Source organism: Chiloscyllium punctatum, chromosome 4 (genome assembly GCF_047496795.1).
Source record: "Chiloscyllium punctatum isolate Juve2018m chromosome 4, sChiPun1.3, whole genome shotgun sequence".
Lineage (NCBI taxonomy): Eukaryota > Metazoa > Chordata > Chondrichthyes > Orectolobiformes > Hemiscylliidae > Chiloscyllium > Chiloscyllium punctatum.
Genome location: NC_092742.1, coordinates 8,392,116 through 8,410,673, shown reverse-complemented (window position 1 = coordinate 8,410,673; position 18,558 = coordinate 8,392,116). Strand labels below are relative to the sequence as shown.

General features: G+C 43.8%; 1 protein-coding gene across 1 annotated transcript in view; it reads left to right on the top strand.

The window, feature by feature from the left end:
• Positions 1-6,995: 6,995 nt before the first annotated feature.
• Positions 6,996-18,558, top strand: part of LOC140476060 (ovarian cancer G-protein coupled receptor 1-like) — a 28,704-nt gene continuing 17,141 nt past the window's right edge. Inside the window, exon 1 of the mRNA XM_072568037.1 lies at positions 6,996-7,083. Coding sequence (XP_072424138.1) covers positions 7,033-7,083 — 51 coding nt within the window. The 5' untranslated portion in view covers positions 6,996-7,032. The remainder of the gene's footprint in view (positions 7,084-18,558) is intronic.

Genomic DNA, 18,558 nt, shown 5'->3' with positions numbered 1-18,558 from the left:
CAGAGAAACAAATATCTTGGAGGAGCTGAAGGGTGTGGGCAGTGTCATGAACATGTGTGGGGAGTCCCTGGACTAAGGGGGACAGGACAGTTTCAAGGTATGAAGAGATGGGTTCAGTGGGACAGGTGCAAGCTGAGACAATGGGTCAACCGGGGCAGTCAGGTTTGTGAATCTTAGGAAGGAGGTAGAACTGGGTGGTGCTGTGTTCATGGAAATAAGGTTGGAGATCCCCAGAGGTGATGAGGTTGTGGATGGTCTAGTGATGGGAGGTGATGTCGTGATCAAGGGGGCAGTAGGAGGAGGTGTCTGCGAGTTGGCACCTGGCTTCAGCAGTGTAGAGGTCAATCCCTACAGTGTGGAAACAGGCCATTTGGCCCAATAAGTCCACACCAACCCCCCCGAAGAGTAGCCCACCCAGACCCATTCACCTACCCTATTACTCTACATTTACTCTTGACCAATTCACCTGACTTGCACATCTTTGGATTGTGGGAGGAAACTGGAGCACCTGGAGGAAACCCTCGCAGTCGCCTAAGGCGGGAATTGAACCTGGGTCCCTGGCACTGTGAGGTAGCAGTGCTAACCACTGAGCCACCGTGCTGCCCCACAGTGTACTTGATAGAGAATTTATGGTTGAATTGGAGGGCTGGGAAGTACTCAGTGGCACTCCACAAGGCTCAGAGTTAGAACCACTACTTTTGGTTCTTAAAACCTCTCAGCTCAATTCTCACCTTAAGGATGAAAGTGATCTTGGACAAAAATGACAAGCCATCAGCACCTTTTACAAGTCTGGTGAACTGCTTCTCCTGTTTGCTTTCATGGGAATGCAGGCTGAAAAACTGAAAGAGGAAAATGGGAGCAGGAGATGGAGCTATGTCTAAAATTGTGCTTGGATGGCACAATGGCTGAGTGGTTAGCACTGCTGCCTCACAGTAACAGCGACCTGGGTTCAATTTCCGCCTCTGTGACTGTCTGTGTGGAGTTTGCATGTTCTCCCCGTGTCTGCGTGGGTTTCCTCCAGGTGCTCCGGTTTCCTCCCATAGTCCAAAGATGTGCAGGTTAGGCAGATTAGCCATGGGAAATGCAGGATTAGAGGGATGAGTCTGGATGGGGTGCTGTTTGGAGGGCCAGTGTGGACTTGATGGGCTGAATGGCTACCTTCTGCATTGTGGGGATTTTATGACTTTGATAACTGATGCACCTAATACCTCCCAATCTGCTCAGATGAAAACTGCAGTTTCTAATCCTTAGCCCTTCCTCCGACAATTGCCCATAAGAGTTGTGGTAAATAGCATTGTATACCATTTAATTTCTCACACTCAGATGTTAACTCATTATATAACATAAGAAAGGAAGACATCTCAGAATGGAAACCAGCATGTTACAAAATAGCAAAGTAAACATTCACTGACAACACCATTGCTGTAGGTTGGCTTTCAAACAATTGATGAGGTGGAATCCAGGAAATAGGTAGAGTGCTTGGTGGCATGGTGTAAAGATAGCAATCTCTCCCTCAACATCAGCAAAATGAAAGAGCTGGTCATCAATTTCAGGAAGGAAGGTTGAGGGCATGCCCCTATCTACGTCAACGGAGCTGAAGTGGAGATGGTGGAAACAGTCAAATTCCGAGGAATGATGATCACCCACATCAACGCTATGGTCAACAAAGCACAACAATGCCTCTGCTTCCTCAGGACACTAAGGAAATTCAGCATGCCCATAGGGACCCTCACCAACCTTTACAGATGCACCATAGAAAGCATACTTTCTGGGTGCCCCTGGTATGGCAACCGCTCTGCCCAGAAGCCTAAGGAACTACAGAGAGTTGTATGCACAGCCCAGACTATCATGTAAACCAACCTTCCATCCATTGACTCCACCTACACTTCTCACTGCCTCAGAAAGGGAGCCAGCATAAAGATCCCTCACCCAGGTTACAATCTCTTCCAACCTCTTCCATTCGGCAGAAGATCCAAAACCTTAAATACATGTGCCAACAGATTCAAGAACAGTTTCTTTCCTGCTGTTATCAGGCTTGTGATTGGACCCCTCAAACTTCAAATTTAACGTTGATCTCGCTCTTTCTGCTCTTCTCTGCTGCCGTAACGTTGTATTCCTCGCTCTGTGCTATTGCCCTCATACACATTGTATGGTACGATCTTCCTTAACTGCAAGCAGAACACTTTTCATTGTACCTAGGTGCGTGTGATAATAGTAAATCAAATGAAATCGAAAGCATTTGATTTTCAAAAGCTTTTCAAAATCAAAAGCCAAATACTTTTATCCTGGGGCCAATAGAAGCTGTTCTCCTCCGGCAGCAGGGCCAACAGGTTTGTCAGTGATGGATGTGGATCAGTAGTTAGCACTCCTGCCTCTGACTTAGAAAGCTTGACTCTTAATCCAAAGGCTTGGAAACAGAGTCAGGCTGATTCTTGTGCAGCATTGAGGGCGTACTGCACTGTCGGAGTCTTGTAGTGTCTTGCAGATGAAGCTTTAAACTGAGGCTCTGTCTGCCCTCATTTCACCGAATATAATTTAATGAGGCATTCTGAATTCAACAAGACATGCCTATAGTTAACAGGCTCATGGCACCTTCAAGGACAGCACGAATAACATGGGAAACGAACCAGTGCGCTCTTACACCTGGTCCTGCTGAATCCCTGTGTTGAACTGGAATGGTTCAAAGGGAGGGTGCACCAGAGACATCAGTGTCACAGTACCAACAAAAACAGGCCAATACCTGGCTGGCAAGCCTCAGAAAGATGACTAGTGGACGGGATTCAGGATGCCTCGGCCCAATCACAGTCCAGAATGTTCTAGTCATGTGTGAAATACCTCCACCAGTCAAAGCATTGATGTCAACGACAATGGCAGCTGTACTGAGAGGCTCATTGCTGACCTGTGTACCATGCTGTGGAGTGAGCTATGAATATGCTGATCAGTGGGTACCTATTGAGTTTGTGCCTGCACCATAACCATTGAATTTCTACAGATTCAGCTCCTTCCAGAGAACCAGTGGCATTGTCTGGGATTTTCTAGGGAGATAGCCAACGCATTGTTTAAGAGAGCTGGAAAGTTTTGGCTGTTATCTATTCGCTTCAAGCAACATTTCCTCAAAGTGTCATCATTGTCTGATATTGCAGAGAGGGAATGTCTTGGGGCTGAAGGTCTTAGATGGGTGCCAGTCTTCATTGGACGAAGATGTGAAGGAGGGAGCAGAGCAAGCAGAACAGGAGATGATAAACCTCCTGTACTTCAGGCAACAAGCAGTTTAAGAGAGGCTTTAGAGACTGTAATCTGATGTTTGCCTTCAAAGATACCGGTGGAGATTGACACCTCTATTCTTGGCAAGAAATAAGTGGATCTTGTGAACAGGAGACACAGTAGGAATCTCTATGCATTATTAATCAATGAGTCATAGAAGCCTAAAGTACAGAAAAAGGCCCTTTGGCCCATCAAGTCTGTACCTAGCTATTCTAATTCTAATTTGGGGCGGCACTTCTGCCTCATAGCGCCAGGGACCTGGGTTCAATTCCAGCCTCGGGTGATTGTCTGCATGGAGTTTTCACATTCCCCCCGTGTCTGCGTGGGTTTCCTCCCACAGTCCAAAGATGTGCAGGTTAGATGAATTGGCCATGCTAAATTGCCCATAGTACTAGGTGCATTAGTCAGAGGGGAATGGGTCTGGGTGGGTGTAGACTGGTTGGGCCGTAGGGCCTGTTTCCACACTGTAGAGAATCTAATCTAATCTAATTCTATTTCCATCACTTGGCCAATAGCCTTGTATGGTTTGGCCATTGGATACTCTGACTGGAATAAATGTAGAGAAGGAGTTGAATGAGATGAGACAATAGGCATCCTGCAGAGCACTCTTTGATAAGTCATAAATTGTAGAATCATACAGCACAGAACAGGTCCTTTAGCCCTTGGAGCCTGAACCCATAAAACAACACTCGGTCGACACGAGTCCCATATTGCCGTACTCGGCCCATAGCCTTGAAAGTTATGATATTTCAAGTGGTCATCCAAGTTCTTTCTTTTCAAAATATTGTGAGGATTCCTGCCTCAACACCCCTTCCAACAGAGCATTCCATACACATACCACCCTTTCACGTTAAAATTATGCCCCTTTGTTCTTGACCTTTCAACTAAGGGAAACAACTACTTTCTCTCCACCCGCTCCATAATCTTATACAACTCAGTCAGGTCCCCTTCCAGGCCTTCTTTCATCTTAAGTAAACAACCTGAGCTTATCCAACCTTTCTTCTATCTTCATTCCCAGGCAACATCCTGATGAATCTCCTCTGTACCTGCTCCAGTGCAATCAAAGCCTTCCTATATTGGGGTCACCAGAAGAGCACACAATACAGCAGTTGTGGTCTGACCAAAGTCCTGGACAGCTCCAACATAACTTCCCTGCTCTTATAATCTATGCCACAACTGGTAAGTGTCCCATATGCCTTCCTAGCTATCCTAATAGCCTGTCCTGCCACACTCAGAGATGTGTGGACAAACATCCCTCTATTTATCCGAAATTCCTAGTGTCCTGGCCATTTATTGAGTATTCTCTTGTCTTGTTACTTCTTCAAAAATGCATAACCTTGCATTTTTTAGTCTTAAATGTCATCTAACACCCATCTGCCTATCTGACCAGTCTGTCTCATTGTCGTGTCATCTAATACTTTCCTCCTCATTGTCAGTCACCCATTTCATGTCATCCGCACACTTACTCATTGTCTCCCCAACATTTTCCTCTGTATTGTTTATATATATCATGAACAATAAGGGAACAAGCATTGATCTCTGTGGTACACTCACAGTACACTGGGCTCCAGTCACACAAACATCCTTCCACCACCACCTTTTGTCTCTTGCCACGAAGCCAATTCTGGTTCCAACTTGCCAAGTCGTGTTTTGACTGTGGGGAAAGGCTGGTGAGATCCTGGTTGGAGGCCCAGACTCTCCTTTGGAGAGCAGGACGAACATGCCGACTCATGACTGGAATGTCATTGGCACTGCCACACCCTCAGATTTAACAGCTCTGCTTCAAAATATTGCCCTGCATGTAGTAAAATGGTCAAATACACTGCACCCAATGAACGATCGAAGAAACGTTGACACTGAGCCTGGTGAGATATTGAGGCAGATGACTAAAATCAGTACACTTGCTCAGCCTCCCCATCCAGCACCAATGCATACACAGGCAGCAGGTAGGTATGATCCACAAGATTCAATGCAACAATCCACCCGGACCCCTTGGTAGCAATCCTGGGAGCTCTGCCACCTCGGCAGCAGATGCCTGTGAAAACCACCACCAATGAGTTTCCCTCCAAACCACATCATCATGCTATGAAGCTTTGGCATCGTCCTCACTGGCACTGAATCTGGAAGTCCCTACCTAACAGCACTATGGATGTCCCTCCACAACACAGGCTGCTGCTGTGACAGCACCTATCTTTCTGTTAAGAGAAATGTAGAAAGGTTTAAGAAGGGAATTCCAGAATTTAACATCTAGGCACACTCACCTGAGACACGCAATCAGGCTGTGAGGCCTTAGTTCATTGTAAGTGGTAGACAGGACAATGAAGAAAATCCTTGCCATCATTGGTCAGCACAGAGGAGGTGCAAGGTCATTGTTGCGGCCGGACAGGATTGGTTAGGCCACTTTTGGAATACTGCATTCAAGTCTGGTCTCCCTGATGTAGGAAAGATGTTGTGAAACTTGAAGGGTTCAGAAAAGATTTACAAAGATGTTGCCAGAGTTGGAGTGTTTAAGCTATAGGGAGAGGCTGAATAGACTGGGGCTGTTTTCCCTGGAGCATCGGAGGTTGAGGGGAGACCATATAGAGGTTTATAAAATCATGAAGGGCATGAATAGGGTAAATAGACAAGGTCTTTTCCCCAGGGTGGGGGAGTTCAGAACTACATGGAAGGCCATTTAGCCCATTGAGTTTAAGATTTAAGAGGGATCTAAGGGACAATGTTTTCACACAGCAGGTGGTGCGTGTATGGAATGAGCTGCCAGAGGAAGTGGTAGAGGTTAGTATAATTACAGCATTTAAAAGGCATCTGGGTGGGTATATGGATAGGAAGGGTTTAGAGGGATATGGGCCAAATGCTGGCAAATAGGACTAGATTAATTTAGGACATCTGATCAGCATGGACGAGTTGGACTATAGGGTCTTTATGACTTTATAACTGAGAGGAGTGCAGGTAACTCTGAAGGTTGGATGGGACAGTAGGAAATTTCAAAGATATGGAGAGATAAAGCCATGAAGGCATTTGAACTCGAGGATGCAAATTTTAAAATTAAGGTGATGCTTGATCAGGCGTTGGGCGGCATGATGGCTCAGTGGTTAGCACTACTGCCTCACAGTGCCACGGACCTGGGTTCAATTCCAGCCTCGGGAGACTGTGTGGAGTTTGCCCATTCTCCCCATGTCTGTGTGGGTTTCCTCCAGGTGCTCCGGTTTCCTCCCACAGTCTAAATAAGACCATAAGACATAGGAGTGGAAGTAAGGCCATTCGGCCCATCCAGTCCACTCCGCCATTCAATCATGGCTGATGGGCATTTCAACTCCACTTACTCGCATTCATAAGACCATAAGACATAGAAATATGTGCAGGTTAGGTGGATTGGCCATGGAAAATACAGGGGCAGGTTAGGCAATTGGGTCTGGATGCAACATTCTTCAGAGTGTGTGAATCTGATGGGCTGAATGGCCTGCTCCCACACTGTCGGGATTCTATGAGCCAATATAGGCAGTGCAAGTGACTTTTGAACTTCTTTTCCTCTGCTAGACCCAGCCGACTACAACTCTCCTTGATGTGTTTCCACTACCAACTGAAAGATCCCCACTCGTAAAACCATGTGAAGGCACACTTACATCCCTTTTCTGATCACATATTGCAAGATTTTGCTCATTCAGTAGTTTCCTGTTATAACGAGCGCACTCCCACCCAGTTGTGAGATCATCTGCTTCCTGCTCATTCTCTGTTAACGCTGAGTGCATTTAAAGCGTGTTTGGAAGAATGTCTGAACAGACAACTACTACAACGAATAATATTGAGATACTTTATAAGGTAAGTGTTTAGTCATGCACAAGAGTTGGCCAGACATAGTCTTAAGCAAACTGTGTAAAAACCAAAGGCATCGTGGCATTTTTGGTTAATGATTTTTAGTTTTGAGCTGGGATTTCAGGATGAGAAGAATGTCAGAGACACGTGAACATGGAGCAGAAAATCTCAGGTTCAGCTGCTAACTCATGACCTACAACTCTGAAAGCTTACCTCCTGCCTTTTGCTCTTTCCATGGGTTAGCGCCACCTGTTATGACAAACAGGGCTTTGAAAGCACATCGTGTTTATTTTCTATGTAAAATTATACCAAACTTCCCAGTGCATGCTGTAAGAAACTAAGGCTCCATATTGGAAAGTCAGAAAGATAGCCCAATATCCTGAGAAATAGTTAAACTATCCTCAAACAGCATAACTGTAAACATGTTCGGCTATGTGACCTATGCCCTAGGCTCCAGAATTTGGTCCCCCTGTTTTCGTTTTACTCTAAACTCCTCCATGACATTCCTTCAAATCTACCTGTTTGAACATGCTGTACCAATCTTTAACCTCATTTATTTTTGTTGGGAAATATATTGCTTGCTTCTGTTTAAATTAGGTTCTTGAGTTAATCTTTAATCTGTATTAAGAGTGACAATATTTTAACTTGTAACTTTATTCATTTATTTTTCTACTTTATACTAAGAAGGACTGTAATGTTTAACTTCTAACTTAGAGTCATAGAGTCCTACAGCGCTGAGACAGGCCCTTTGGCCCAAACTGGTCCATGCTGACCAAAATGTCCGTCCACACGAACCCCATTTCCCTGCATTTGGCCCATATCCTTCTAGTCATTTCCTATCCTTGTATTTGTCCAAATGCCTTTTAAATGTTGTTAATGTACCCACCTCAACCACTTCCACTGGCACCTCATTCCATATGTGTACCACCCTCTGTGTAAAAGAGTTGCCCCTCAGATTCCCTTTTCTTCTTTCCCCTCTAACTATAAACTGATAGCCTCTAGTCCTCGATTCCCCAACCCTGGGGAAAAGACTGATTGCATTCACCCTATCCATGCCTCTCATGGTCTTAGACATCTCTATGGGGTATTCCTCCCCCCCCACCAAACCTCAATCTCCTACTCTCTAAAGAAAAAAGTCCTAGCTTGTCCAACCTCTCCCTATCATTCAGACTATTGAGTCCTGGCAACATCCTTGTAAATTTCTTCTACACTCTTTCCATTTTAATAACATCCTTCCTCTAGCAAGGTGACCAAAACTGAACACAATATTCCAAGTGTGGCCTCACCAACGTGCTGTATAATTGCGACATAACTTCCCAACTTCTATACGTTATTGGGACTGTACTATAGGCCCCCACTGGAGACTCTCACTGATGGTGTTACCTAGTCATGGTGATGAAACATCTAAAACAAACATTCCAGTTCAGTGAGCTAACTTACAAAACACATCATCAACCTGAGCTTCAAATCTTCTCAAAACTTGCTAAGAGGAACACGATTGCAGGGAGACTGGGGAACCCTGCAGGAGTAATAGGGTTGTCATAGCAGGGGATTTTAATGTTCCTAACATAGACTGGGATTGCCATAAAGCAAAGAGCTTAGATGGGCTGGAATGTGTTAGTGCATTCAGGAAAGTTTCTTCAAGCAGTATATGGAGTGTCCTATTTGGAAAAGGGGCAAAACATAGTCTAATCTTGGGAAATAGGGCAAGACAGGTGATGGAGGTGACAGCATGGGAGCACTTTGGGACCAGTAACCATAGTTCTATTAATTTTTAAATAGTTATGGAGGTGGACAAAACTGGCTGACTGATGAAAGCCAGTGTGCCAAAAGCCTTCTTCACTGCCCTGTCTATCAGTGATTTCACTTTCAGAGACCCGTGCATCTGAACTCCAAAGTCACTCTGTTCCATTATACTCTTTAATCATTATTCATTCATCAGGCTTTTGCTCGAAACATCGATTCTCCTGCTGCTCGGATGCTGCCTGACCTGCTGTGCTTTTCCAGCACCACACTCTCGATTCTACACATACATGTCCACTTTGGTCCTTGAGGGGTCTTCTAGTTATTCTTTTTCCTTTAATATACTTAAGGAACCTCTTTAGACAAATGACATCGGTAGGAATAGGGATGAGGTCCTGCAGAGTGGTTATAGAGAGCTAGGAACAAAAGTTAAAAAGCAGGAAATCATCGATGGTAATCTTTGGATTACTTCCAGTCCCACAAGCTCATGAGTGTGAGAACAGGAGGATATGGCAAATGAATGCCTGGCTAAAGAATTGGTGTAGGGGGCAGGGATTCAGATTTATAGATCATTGGGGTATTTTTCTGGGCACAGGTTGCATCTGAACTGAGGGGGAAACCAATATCTTGGTGGCCATGTTTGCCAGTGCTGCAAGGAAGGGTTTAAACTAGATTCATGGGGATCCTCAACAGCAGGGAGGCAAGTTTGAGGCTGGAATCAGAAATAGTAAAGTGAAGAAACCAGTAAGACTGAAACATGACAGGGAGCAAGGAATGCCTGTTGGATTAAATTGCACTGGGATATTATAGCCATTACAGAAACATGGCTAAGGGAGGGACAGAGTTGAGAGTGTGTTGTTGAAAAAGCACAGCAGGTTAGGCAGCATTCAAGGAGCAGGAACATCAATGTTTCAGGCCAGAGCCCCTCACCTAGGGACAGGACTGGCAGCTTAATGTGCCAGGGTACAGGTGCTTTAGCCGGGACAGAGGTGGTGGAAGGAGGGGAGGGGGGGGTTGCATTTTTGATTGAGGTGAGTATCACAGCAGTAATCAGAGATGAAATAACTGAAGGATCATCCAGTGAGGCTTTGTGGGTGGAAATAAGAAATAAGAAGGGGGCGATGACGTTATTGGGGTTGTACTACAGGCCGACACTGGAGACTCTCACTGATGATGTTACCTAGTCATGGTGATGAAACATCTAAAACAAACCTTCCAGCTCAGTGAGCTAATTTACATCCATATCACCAACCTGAGCTTCAAATCTTCTCAAAACTTGCTAAGAGGAACAGAATTGCAGGGAGATTGGGGAGACCTGCAGGACTAATAGAGTTGACATAGTAGGAGATTTTAATGTTCCTAACATAGACTGAGATTGCCATAACGCAAAGAGCTTAGATGGGCTGGAATGTGTTATGTGTATTCAGGAAAGTTTCCTCAAGCAGTATATGGAGTGTGCTATTTGGAAAAGGGCAAAACATGGTCTAATCTTGGGAAATAGTGCAGGACAGGTGATGGAAGTGACAGCGTGGGAGCACTTTGGGACCAGTGACCATAGTTCTATTAATTTTTCAATAGTTATGGAGAAGGACAAAACCGGTCTACAGGTTCATGTTCTAAATTCAGGCAGAGTGACTTTTGATGGAATTAGACAGGAGCTTGCAGGGGTTGGTTGGAGTAGTTTGTTTGCAGGTAAAGGGACCTTCAGCAAGTGGGAGGCCTGTAAAAGTGAGATAGAGCTCAAAGTCCGTATGTTCCTGTGAGGTTGAAAGGCTAGGTTGGCAGGAATAGGGAACCCTGGAAGACAAAAGATATTGAGGCTTTGACCAGAAAAAAAGGAGGAGACATGGCTCAGGTACAAGCAGCTGGGATCAAGGGAATCCCTGGAGGTATATAGGGGATACAGGAGTTCACTGAAGAAGGAAATCAGGAGGGTGAAAAGGGCACACAAGCTATCCTTAGCTGAGAAGATTAGAGTGAATCCAAAAAAAAGCTTTATTTCTTTATTTTTCTACTTTGTTCCTAAGTTGTTGTACCTTTACATCTAAGATGGCACCAGAACTGGTGACATTATTCATTTCTCACTGTACTCCTGTACTTGAGTACATGTGACAATAAAAATCTAATTCTAATTCTTCTTTGATTCATGTCAAACTTTGGCATGATATAGAAATAACTTCACGGAAGCCAGTATCCTGACATCAAGTCAACCTTTATTTATTGGTGCACAGTAAAGTGGCTGTGGCCAGCCAGCTCAGAGTCAGTCTTCCAAACTGAGGAGATTCCAAATCCCCTGTTTATAAATATGACTTAGAGGTTCCAGTGTTGGACTGAGATGGACACAACACCAGGTTATAGTCCAACAGGTTAATTTGGAGGCACTAGCTTTCGGAGTTCTGCCTCTTTATCAGGTGGTTGTGGAGCAGAATCATAAGACACAGGATTTATAGCAACAGGATTGCAGTATCATAAAATGTAATATTAAACAAACTTAGCTTGAGTCTTCGATCTGTGAGAATGATCATGTTAGTTTCAGTTCTTTCATATATAAATCTCAGAACTTTTTTAAAGTTACATTCTCAAGATATCTTTAACAATAGGTGCCATCTCAGCTCAGATAATGCATTGAAGGTGTGGCACCTGACCTGAGCTAGTGCTTTCAAATAAACCTGTTGGACTACTACCTGGTGTTGTGTGACTTTTAACTTTGTTTATATATAGTCATAGAGTCACAGAGGTGTACAGCACACCCTTCACTACAAATTGTCCATGCCGATGAGATATCCTAAATTAATAAAGTCCCATTTGCTAGCACTTGGCCCATATCCCTCCACACCCTTCCTACTCATATACCCATCCAGATTCCTTTTAAATGTTGTAATTGTACCAGCCTCCACCACCTCCTCTGGCAACTCATTCAATACACGTACCACCCTCTGCGTGAAAAAGATCCCCCTTTGGTTCCTTTTAAATCTTTTCCCCTCTCACCCTAAACCTATGCCCTCTAGTTCTAGACTCTCCCACCCCAGGAAAAAGACCTTGTCTATTTATCCTATCCATGCCTCTCATTATTTTATAAACATTTATTAGGTCACCCTTCAGCCTCCGACACTCCAGGGAAAACAGCCCCAGCCTATTCGGCCTCTCCCTATAGCTCAAATCCTGCAACCCTAGCAACATCCTTGTAAATCTTTTCTGAACCCTTTCAAGTTTCACAACATTCTTCCAATAGGAAGGAAACCAGAATTGCACACAGTATTCCAAACGTGGCCTCACCAATGCCCTGCACAGCTGTAACATGACCTCTCAACTCCTATACTCAATGCTCTGACTAATAAATGGAAGCATACTAAATGCCTTCTTCACTATCCTATCGACCTGCGACTCTACTTTCAAGGAACTATGAGCCTGCAATCCAAGGTCTCTTTGTTCAGCAACACTCCCCAGGGCCCTACCATTAAGTGATTTGCCTTTCCAAAATTCAGCACTTCACATTTTTCTAAATTAAACTTCATCTGCTACTCCTCGGCCTATTGGCCCATCTGATCAAGATCCTGTTGTAATCTGAGGTAACCTTTTTCACTGTCCACTACACCTCCAATTTTGGTGTCGTCTGCAAACTTACTAACCATAACTCCTATGTTCACATCCAAATCATTTATATAAATGACAAAAAGCAGTGGATCTAGCACCGATCCTTGTGGAACTCCACTGGTCACAGGCCTCCAGTCTGAAAGGAAACACTCCACCACCACCCTCTGTCTTCTATCTTCAAGCCCATTCTGTATCCAAATGGCTAGTTCTCCTTGCGTTGCATGTGATCTGACCTTGCTAACCAGTCTACCACGAGGAACATTGTCAAATACCTTACTGAAGTCCATATAGATCACATCCACTGCTGTGCCCTCATCAATCCTCTTTGTTACTTCTTCAAAAAACTCAATTAAGTTAATGAGATACAATTTCCCACGCACAAAGTAATTATCCATAATCTGTCCTTGCCTCTCCAAGTACATGTAAATCCTATCCTTCAAGATTCCCTCCAACAACTTGCCCACCATCAATGTCGGGCTCACTGGTCTATATTCCCTTGCATTTATTTATCACCTTTCTTAAATAGTGGCACCACGTTACCCAACCTCCAGTCTTCCGGCACCTCACCTGTGACTATCGATGATAGAAATATCTCAGCAAGGGGCCCAACAATCACTTCCCTCGCTTCCCACAGAGTTCTAGGATACACTTGATCAGGTCCTGGGGATTTATCCCCCTTTATGCATTTTAATTTTAAGACATCCAGCACCTCCTCCTCGATAATATGGACACATTTCAAGATGTCACCATCTATTTTCCCACATTCTGTATCTTCCATATCCTTCTCCATAGTAAACTCTGATTGCAAAATACTGGTTTAGTATCTCCCCCATCTCTTGCGGTTTCATACATCGGCTGCATTGCTCACCTTTAGGGGCCCTATTCTCTCCCTAATTACTCTTTTGTCCTTAATGTAATTCTTTTGGATTCTCCTTAAGCTTATTTGCCAAAGCTACCTCATATCCTCCTGATTTCTCTCTTAAGTATACTCCTACTGCCTTAATACTCCTCAAAGGATCACTTGATCCCTGCTGTCTATACTTGACATATGCTTTCCTTTTTTTGACCAAAACCTCAATTTCTGTAGTCATCCAGCATTCCTTACATTTACCAGCCTTGTCTTTCACCCTGACAGGAACATACTGTCTCTGGATTCTTGTTATCTCATTTCTGAAAGCTTCCCATTTTCCAGCTGTCCCTTTACCTATGAACATCCATCCCCAATCAACTTTTGAAAGTTCTTGCCTAATATCATCAAAATTGGCCTTTCTCCAATTTAGAACTTTATCTTTTAGATCTGGTCTATCCTTTTCCATCATTATTTTAAAACTAATAGACTTTTGGTCGCTGACCCAAAAGTGCTCCCCCACTATCCCCTCAGTCACCTGCTTACTTTATTTCCCAAGAGTGGGTCAAGTTTTGCACCTTCTCTTGCAGGTACATCCACATACTGAATCAGAACATTTTCTTGTACCCACTTAAATTCCTCTCCATCTGTATCTGTCAGCCAGATGATCCCTGATTGGCCCAGGTTAACAACCCCAGTTAAGGATCTCATAGTCCATGAGATCCACCTGGTTCCAATCACCACAAACACTTTGCTGTAAACGTTTTGCGGTGCTAAAAATGCTGTGTCAATAATTTGGTTTTTTTTCTGTTCCCGAAAGTGATTTAGGTAACTTCCATGATTTTTTTTTCAAATCTCTCTGATTGTGCTGCTACTTTAAGAGATGTATTTTATCAATTTTTTTATGAAGAGAGGTTGAGACAGAGGTAAAGAGCAGTCTACTCAGAGCCAATAACGTAAACAGTGTGTGAGGCCTTGGGTTTTTTTTAATTTGGAACAATTGAAGCAACCTGAATGGGTGGAGTCAGACTCGCACAGAACCAGGGTTTTAATTTAGTTTTTGGTAGTTGCTGGGGTCTTGAAGCCAGTTGTGAAAGCTGTTACAACTTTCTGTCTTGTTGCTAGTATTTCCTGTGAGACAATCTGTTTTACTGAATTTGCCTTGGCCAAGGGTGTGTTTAGAGGATGTTATTATATTGGAACAGTTCTATTGAGATTAGATTAGATTCCCTACAGTGTGGAAATAGGCCCTTCGGCCCAACAAGTCCACACTGACCCTCTGAAGAGTAACCCACCCAAACCCATTTCTGACTAATGCACCCAACACTATTGGCAATTTAGTATGACCAATCCACCTGACCTGCACATCTTTGGATTGTGGAAGGAAACCAGAGCATCTGGAGGAAACCCACACAAAAAGGGGGAGAATGTGCAAACTCCATACAGTTGCCCGAGGCTGGAATCAAAACCAGGTGCCTGGCACTGTGAGGCAGCAATGCTAACCACTGAGCCACCATTTCATAGATAAATAATCTATTATTCTGTTAGATTTTCTAGAAGGGTTAAAAGTTAGACTTCTTTTTTTGTTTGTATTTAAACTGTAGTGCAAGAATAAGGTGTGTTTGGCTTAACGCCAAGTAGTGTGATGAATTGAATTATATCCAGAACACAGCACTTTACACTTGCCTTTAAATAAGATAAAAGGAAGCGTCTAGGCTGTCTCCTTGATATATATCTGCCGGAGGTCTGGTTCTGAATCATAACATGACCCCCCACAGCAACTCCACACATGTGTGTGCTAATCCAGAAACAAGCATGTGCACCGTTCATGTAAATGTCTACACTTGGAGTATTGTGCACAGTTCTGGTCACCGCATTATAAGAAGGATGTGGAAGCTTTGGAAAGGGTACAGAGGACATTTACTAGGATGTTGGCTGGTATGGAAGGAATGTCTTATGAGGAATTAGTATGACAGAGATTAGTATGACAGGGCGGCGCAACATCGAGGGCCAAAGGGCCTGTACTGCGCTGTAATGTTCTATGTTCTATGTTCTATGTACATCATATGCAAAGAGAAGAATTGTGATTTTGAAACAGAGTTCAACAGAGGGAGGAGAGGTCACAGGGAGGGGAAACAGGGCAGAGAGAATGTTGGTAGGGGACTGCAGTGGAACGAGAGAGGTTGAAAATTGTTGGGGGGCCAGGTATGAGGACACAGGACGGCAGTGTGAGGAAGAGGGAAAGAAGACAGGCAGCAAATGGGTGGGTAATGTCCAGGAGGCTCACAACTCCTCTTGCCCCCATACCCTCTCCTTGTCCCTCATACTCATGTCCCATTGGCTTCCCCTGTCCCCTCCCTGTCAGACCCTGCTCCCCTGCCTCCTCTCTCTATCCCCACATACAGTGACAACAAGTTGTTTATATTTGTGTCCCCCGCATTCCTGTTGCTCACACAAATTTAACCGGTGCACAGTGTACATGCGCTGGTGTCAGCAAAGACAGCCTTAAATTCCTTTCAACAAGGTAAGCTCAACAGTCCTAAACCACTTTCCTGTCTCAGGAGCAACTGTTTTACACATTCAGCACCTGCCATGACTTTGACAAAAAATGCCCAAAGTGAAGATAAACAGCTTCTTTCCCCCCAGTATGTGGCTGCTGAAAAACAACTTCAGGATCTTCTATCTGACAGCCAAATTCAGGACACTGTTCATTTTACTCACTCATAAAACTTTCCAAACGTATCTGTGTCAACTCTCCAAATGAGTAATTCATTTAGACTCTTAGTGAGTCATAGAGTTTTTACAGTATGACTCTTCGGCCCTTGGTGTCCACACCATCACCAATCAACAAATATCCATCTACTCTAATACCTTTTTCCAGCACTTGGCTATATGCTGTGAGCTTGTATGCTGTGCCATTCCAAGTGTACATCGAAATACGTCTGAAATATCTGGAGTGTTCCTAACTCTGCCACTCTTTTAGACAGTGAGTTCCAGATACCCACCACCCTCCGGATGAAATAAAGTTTTCTCTAATCTCCTCTAAACCTGGTGCTATTCTCTTCCCGTCCCCTCATAGCTCTGCATGTTCTTCATAAACATTTCATAAAACAGTCTGATTCCATCTGGAACTCTTAATCGAAGTGTATTCTCTAAATTCTTAGGAAATGCATTCCAATCTTTAACCATTCATCTGCACATAAAAGACTTTCCTCATGTCACTTGTGCTCTTTTCCCCTTTTACTTTGAATCTGCACCCTCTTGTTCTTAGTCTGGGTGAAGAGGTTTCTCCTCAACTCTGTTCTAAGTGGCCTAACCCCTTATTTTTAAACTGTGTCCTCTGGTTCGGGACTCACCCATCACTGGAAACATACTTCCTGCCTCCAGAGTGTCCAATCCTTTAATAATCTTATATGTCTCAATCAGATCCCCTCTCAGCCTTCTAAACTCAAGGGTATACAAGCCCAGTTGCTCCAATCTTTCAGCGTAAGATAGTCCCTCTATTCCGGGAATTGACCTCGTGAACCTACGCTGCATTCCCTCAATAGCCAGAATGTCTTTCCTCAAATTTGGAGACCAAAGCTGCGCACAATATTCCAGGTGCGGTCTCACCAGGGCCCTGTACAGCTACAGAAGGACCTCTTTGCTTCTATACTCAATTCCTCTTGTTATGAAGGCCAACATGCTTTCTTCACTGCCTGTTGTACCTGCATGCTTACCTTCATTGACTGATGTACAAGAACACCCAGATCTCTCTGTACTGCCCCTTTACCTAACTTGACTCCATTTAGGTAGTAATCTGCCTTCCTGTTCTTGCCACCAAAGTGGATAACCACACATTTATCCACATTAAACTGCATCTGCCATGCATCCGTCCACTCACCTAGCCTGGCCAGGTCACCTTGTATACCCTAACATCCTCTTCACATTTCACCCTGCCACCCAGCTTTGTATCATCAGCAAATTTGCTAATATTACTTTTAATGCCTTCATCTATATCATTAATGTACATTGTAAAAAGCTGCGGTCCCAGCACTGATCCCTGCGGCACACCACTGGTCACCGTCTGCCATTCCAAAAGGGACTCGTTTATCACTATTCTTTGTTTCCTGTCAGCCAACCAATTTTCAATCCAAATCAGTATTTTGTCCCTAATACCATGTGCCCTAATTTTGCTCACAAACCTCCTATGTGGGACTTTATCAAAGGTTTTCTGAAAGTCCAGGTATACTACATCCACTGGATCTCCCTTGTCCATCTTTAGAGTTACATCCTCAAAAATTCCAGAAGATTAGTCAAGCATGATTTCCCCTTCATAAATCCATGCTGACTCTGACCTATCCTGTTACTGCTATCCAGATGTGTCATAATTTTGTCCTTTATAATTGACTCCAGCATTTTTCCCACCACTGAGGTTAGACTAACTGGTCTATAATTCTCTTTTTTCTCTCTCCCACCTTTCTTAAAAGTGGGACAACATTAGCCACCCTCCAATCCGCAGGAACTGATCCTGAATCTATAGAACATTGGAAAATGATCACCAATGCATCCACGATTCCAAGATTTCTAGAGCCACCTCCTTCAGTACCTTGGGATGTAGACCATCAGGTCCCAGGGACTTATCAGCCTTCAGACCTAACAGTCTCTCCAACACCATTTCCTGCCAAATATAAATTCCCTTCAGTTCAGGTCCTTCAGCCACTGTTACCTCAGGGAGATTGCTTGTGTCTTCCCCAGTGAAGACAGATCTAAAGTACCAATTCAATTCTTCTGCCATTTCTTTGTTCCCTGTAATATATTCCCCTGTTTCTGTCTTCAAGGGCCCAATTTTAGTCTTAAGCATTTTCTTTCTTTTCACATACCTAAAAAAAGCCTTTACTATCCTCCTTTATATTTTCAGCCAGTTTACCTTTGTACCTTATTTTTTCTTTGCATATTTAGTTTTAGTTATCCTCTTTAGTTCTTTTATCCTTTTTAGTAATCCTCTGTTGTTCTTTAAAAGCTTTCCAAGTCCTCCGTTTTCCCACTTATCTTTGCTATGTTATACTTTTTCCCTGTTGTCTTTATATGGTCCTTAACTTCCCTCGTCAGCCACGGCCACTCCTGCCTCCCCTTAGGATCTTTCTTCCTTTTTGGAATGAACTGATCCTGCATCTTCTGCATTACACACAGAAATATCCGCCATTGTTGCTCCACTGTCATCCGTGCTAAGGTATTGCACCATTGAACTTTTGCCAGCTCCTCCCTCATAGCTCCATAGTTCCTCTTATTCAACTGAAATATTGTCACTTCCGATT